The sequence below is a fragment of the Meleagris gallopavo genome, chromosome 2, assembly GCF_000146605.3.
Source record: "Meleagris gallopavo isolate NT-WF06-2002-E0010 breed Aviagen turkey brand Nicholas breeding stock chromosome 2, Turkey_5.1, whole genome shotgun sequence".
Classification (NCBI taxonomy): domain Eukaryota; kingdom Metazoa; phylum Chordata; class Aves; order Galliformes; family Phasianidae; genus Meleagris; species Meleagris gallopavo.
Window position 1 is genome coordinate 5,709,374 of NC_015012.2, and position 5,275 is coordinate 5,714,648.

Here is a 5,275-nt window from a genome sequence, read left to right on the forward strand (position 1 = left end):
TTTTTTTAAACAATATAAGTGGCAAGGCAATGGAAAAAGTTGCCCAGAGCTGCGGTAGATGCCCCAACCCTGGAGACTTTCAAGGTTAGCCCTGGGCAATCTGATCTAGCTGTAGAGGTCTCTGTTCATTGCAGGGGTGTTCAACTAGGTGAACTTCAATGGCCCCTTCCAACTCAAGTGATACTATGATTCTAAGTTTGCAGAGGATTTCTTGACTTAAGCAAATAGCAATGAGTAGTTTAAGGTTCTTAGGGTGCAAATCCCTAACTGCTGTGGTGAGAATTTGAGGTGCTTCATTTCATCTCTTGAAGTTTTTACTTCCTGTTTCTGAATCACAGCTTTTAGACAAGTGAAATATAGAGAAAGCCAGGGCCAGAACCTACATATAGTGAAATAAATATCCAAAGTCTCAGGGCCTCAAAGAGGAACTATCTGTTTCTCTGTGCTCAGTTAGCATGATTAAGTGCTAGAATTAAGAACCTGGTGCTCTAGCTAGCTCAGCCTGCCTGCAAACAGCTTTAAAAACAGTCACAATCCCAGACACCAAAGTGACTTACTTCTCATCCAAATGAACATTTAGATATGCTGAATATCAGCAGCTTCTCTGAAGAATTACTGAAGAGCACCAGGCATACATGGGACCCAAATTCTTCAAAAATATTAGTTGTCCTTAGTCTTTCCAGCACAAAGAGAGACCCTAGTTTATCCTCCCCTCTCTTTCCCCCTCCCCCCCCATGGTGGCTGGACAGTGTTAAAGCTGCAGATAGAAGCAAGGCAGACACCATCAGACTGTGCAGAGTGGCTTGTTTTGATCTTCAAATATGAGAGAGGGACTGCACTAGCTGCATTTGCATTTCTACACACGTGAATGGGACAGAAAAACCACCTTCCTTTTTTCCCCACCCCACCACTCCCCAAATATAGCTTTTCTCCATCACATCCTTCTTCCTACTCTGCCTTCTGTGGCCTTTCAAACTCTGAATCAGATCTTACATTCAACTACAGGGTGAATAGGGAAAACAGTCAGCAGAGATGTTACTAAGAATGGAACCAGCTCCCAGCCTCTGCAGCCCTCACTGGAGGCAGAAGGATCCTCACAAGTGAATGCTACCTTCCAAAGGAAAAATCACTGTGCTGGGGGCTTTCTAGAAACCCAGCTGAACCGGGAGTTACAAAGAAGAGCCTGTCTTGGATATGGATTGCACATAGGGATTGAATGCTATTTCCTTTAGTTTGATTTTTTGCTTGTTTAAGCTGTATGAATTTATCATTTCTGGAGAACACGAGTGGACCCATAGGTTGAACTTCTGCTAAGGAATCAAGTAGGATGGTGAGCCAAGACTTGAGCCACCACACAATCCTTTTATTTGCCAGTCTACCACATCTTTTGATATTTCTGCTAATTTCTAAATAATAACTTCCTGAAGATTCTGACGTGCCCTGCCAATGGAAGCCACTGCACAGCTGGGTTAGACCAGCAGCTTCATGTCCACTGTCAGCAAGCCCAAACGTGGTCATGGTGATCTCAGCTAAAACAGCCCATGAAAGACAAACAAGAAGGATGGTGTGTTTCTTTTTTTTTTTTTGTTACTAAAAATCAACTCAACTCCTCTGCTCCAAAAACTTCATATAAAGATGGATGTTCTCCGAATTGGTCTCTCAAATCATTAGCTGCGTTAAAAACTCATAGTCTCTTTGGTAGAACAATTAAAAAAACCAAAAACTTCTGCAGCACTACATAAGTGAAGATGAGCCGTTTTCTGTGCTTGCTCAAAAGATTACACAAAGTCACCACAAATACACATAGCAGCTTAAAATGACATAAAACCAGCACTGAATGCATATGTAACAGAAGTCATGTTGTACCAGCTAAAACATGCTGTACCCTCAAGCATGATCCCATGATGTAAATTAGAAAAGAAGAGAGCCAGTGAAAAACAGCCCTCACCCTTGGCAAAGACAACTGTAGCTGTGTGAGGGACTTGTCTGGGAGCTATTCCATAGCTTCACTTTAGAAGCATAACAAAAAGAGGAGAGTACTTCAGTAGCAGGTAAGATTGATTTGGACCTTGCCCATCCTGGCTGGAAGCTCTGGTTACAGAATCCACTGCAGTCTTACTGATAGATCAAACAGCTGCTGCCAGTCTGGTCTGCATCTTCTCCTTTTGCCCTCCAGCCTCCATTTGGCACACTGCTGCTCTTCACCATCAACACAAACTCACTTCAGCAAGGACAGAACGACCTTACAGAAAAGGGGCACAATTTCCACTTCTCTGTTGCTACTGAAACAGCACATGCAGCAGCAATTTTCCATTAGCAGTACCCACACAGAGAGACTTCCTGGGGACCCACCACCCACAGGAATGGCAGGAATTCACACCGGATGCCTGCACACACCTTTTTCCTGGCAAGCCCAGCCAGACACAGTTTGTGTCCAAGTTTCTAGCCATTTCTTTGCCATGGAATAGTATAGGTTGTGAGTCACCTGCTCTAAGTATCGGGCCATGAGAACTAGAGAGAATTGCAATCTGCCGTGAGTGAATTTGGTCATCTCCTTCCTCATGGCAGCATCAGTTCAGCTTTGAGATCGCTGTATAAACTTGCCTACTTCCAGTGTCAATGGAAATAAGACTGAGGAGTGGCCTCTATGCAACAGTGGCTGCAGATTAGAGAGCTCTCCAGCCAGCAGCTCTAAGGAGTGGAATTCTGGTTTTGATGAGCAAAGACCCCACAGCAGAGCTCCTCCTGTGCTCCAGAACTGACTTGGTTTAAACTGCTGGACACCAGACTGATCTCACTAAGGATTTCAATAACAGTTGTAACCTAATCCTTGTCCATGGTCCCACAAGCTTTCCCTACTTTAGGGATAGCAGCATGCTTCTCTAATATTTTACTCTCTGATAAAGCAGAGTAGAATAGGCTCTGGTCATTTTGAGCTGTTACCTATTTTACCAAGCTTCCAACCAAGGCATTTGTGTTTCTTAGTAAAAAAAATATATATATTTGACCCAGAAGTACTGTAGGATAAACACAGAAATGCCTCATCATATAGTACTGTAACAAGATATAACTGCCAGCAGTACTTCTGAAATCACTATAATCACATTGTTTTACTACTCACAGAACTGTCTTCATTCACCTTCCTTTTTAGGAAAAAAAGACCTTTAATTTTAAATAACTGAAAGCAAAGCACATTTCCCTACACTTTCCCAACCTGCACTATGCCATCCAAGGCTGACTGCTTACCTTCTTAACCAAGTAGCCCTCCCTTATGCGCATCGGCTCTCGCTCCATGTTGCGGGCAGTCCTGCTCTCAGGTCTATCAGAGCCAGCAGTTAAGCTCCTCTGGTAACAAACTGTGGGGTGGGGTTTTGGGGTTTTTTTCTTTTTCTTTTTCTTTTTTTTTACGGTACAGCTGTGTCACTTTCACAAGTTCCTCTGCCTGCTAATCACATGAAAACAAGCCCATTTCCTCTTACAGAGTGAGAGATAGGGAAACATAGAAGCATGAGCGTATTTATAGGTTGCCTCTAACAGAACAGGCAACAGCACAACAAAATGCTCAATTCTATCAAGCACTGCCAGCCTTGATGACAGAGTCCTGGGAAATTAAATAAGCACTTTAATGCCTAATCCCAATAAAGAAAGTGCACGCCACAAATACATGAACTCTGGCAAAACAAAGGAGGGTGGTGTATCATATGGCTTTGTGCTTACCCAAAGGATCTCTCTCAGTTTCTAACTCATTAGCTCTGTCACTTCATCCCACCTTTGAAGCCTTATTCCTGAGGCACAAGCAGCTAGGGTTTGGCAGTAAGCAGGAAAGCCTTTGCTTGGTTAATGATGCTGCGCCCTCTGCTGATACAGGAAATCTGGATTTTAATACTGAGACTTTCCAAACTGGTTAGATGTCAAAATATCACTTCCTTTTACTTGTTACACAGCCCATTTGGTAATGTTTGTTAAAAAATAAGATAAAAACATTTTCCAACATTGGGTGTTATAGCAGTCACACTCCCTCTTTCCCATACAGGAGGAAGGATGGTGTTACACAGGAGCAGTGAAGAGGCTGATGCACTGCCAAGAGCAATTCTATCCTGGACAAGATTCCAAATCACGTTCACAGCTAAGCCCACTTAGGCTAGGGCTGAACCCAGGGCTAACTCAACCTCAGCCACTTGCAAAAGTCTTTTGACCTGACCGGCACAAGGCCTGGAGCTTCCTCCAAATAGCAGCATCACTATTACAATATAAAGAGGTCTTCTGCTGGCTGGGATGCTCCTCTGAGCTCCAGGATCAGGTCAGCAATCCCGTTCGCTCTTTATGAAGTTGCTGCAGTGTTCCTACCAGACAAGGTTCCACAGCCAAATGACCTGCTCTAAGCTCGCTCAAACCATTCTTATCTACCTGCTGTTTATGTGGTTGCTCCAGCCCCACTGTGATGTTTGGCATACTTCAGGGCATCCTCCTGTGTAGCGTTTCTGTGCTAAGTGATTCTTCTTGCTTTAAGAATGGGAATAATTTCCTTCCATTTTGCTGTTTCCATCTTTTTGAAAGGTGCACTTTTTTCTTCCTTGAATGGATAACTGACAGTACAACTCATTAACAATGACAACTCAAATATCTTTCATCACATTCCTGGAAGCCCTTTTTTATTTTTTTAACTGAAGGCCTCAAGGACATAAAACTATAGAGCCAATGGATGAACACGAAAGACCAAGAAGTGGCTCACAGCTCCTACTTCTTTCTCTTCCTCAGCTGAGAAAAAGAAAGCTGGAAGGGCTTATAGGAACAAAGACAGAGGAATCTGTCAGCATCTTTCTCTCTGCAGGCACAGATTTTCTCCTTGGCAGCCCTGCTTACCTGCTGCTCCTGGTTCGGTGTTTATGCTGAGTCAGGAATAGTGTCCTCCATGATAAACTATGATAGAAAGTGTCCAGGGACTGTTCTTGGAAAAAGAACTGTCTATATGACCTTATATTAAGAAATGGTTTTCTGTGAATAGAAAAGGGTGCTGACACCATCACTAAACAAAGGAAGCTCAATTTCTCATTTACCTGCGAGAAGAGCCCCTAGAGATGCGTGAAATGCAATTATAGATGCAGTGGCACCAAGCCAACAACTCCAGAATTTACCATTAGCTACCTAAGCAATGCACTATCAAAGCATAGAATTATCTTTATCTAGTGTTAGCTGGAATCACCCTCTTCTATAACTTCATATATGTATCCACAGTATATATATATATATATATATATATATATATATATATATA

At 42.8% G+C, this 5,275-nt stretch overlaps 1 protein-coding gene across 3 annotated transcripts in view; it reads right to left on the reverse strand.

The window, feature by feature from the left end:
- PLEK (pleckstrin) overlaps positions 1–5,275 on the reverse strand; it is a 53,279-nt gene that overhangs the window by 12,483 nt on the left and 35,521 nt on the right. Inside the window, exon 1 of one of the 3 annotated variants that reach the window (XM_003203684.4) lies at positions 3,247–3,380. The exons of the other annotated variants lie outside the window; for them this stretch is intronic. Within the exon in view, the coding sequence (XP_003203732.1) occupies positions 3,247–3,294 (48 nt within the window). The 5' untranslated portion in view covers positions 3,295–3,380. Of the gene's footprint in view, positions 1–3,246; positions 3,381–5,275 lie in introns of those variants that run through there. 3 annotated transcript variants of the gene reach the window in all.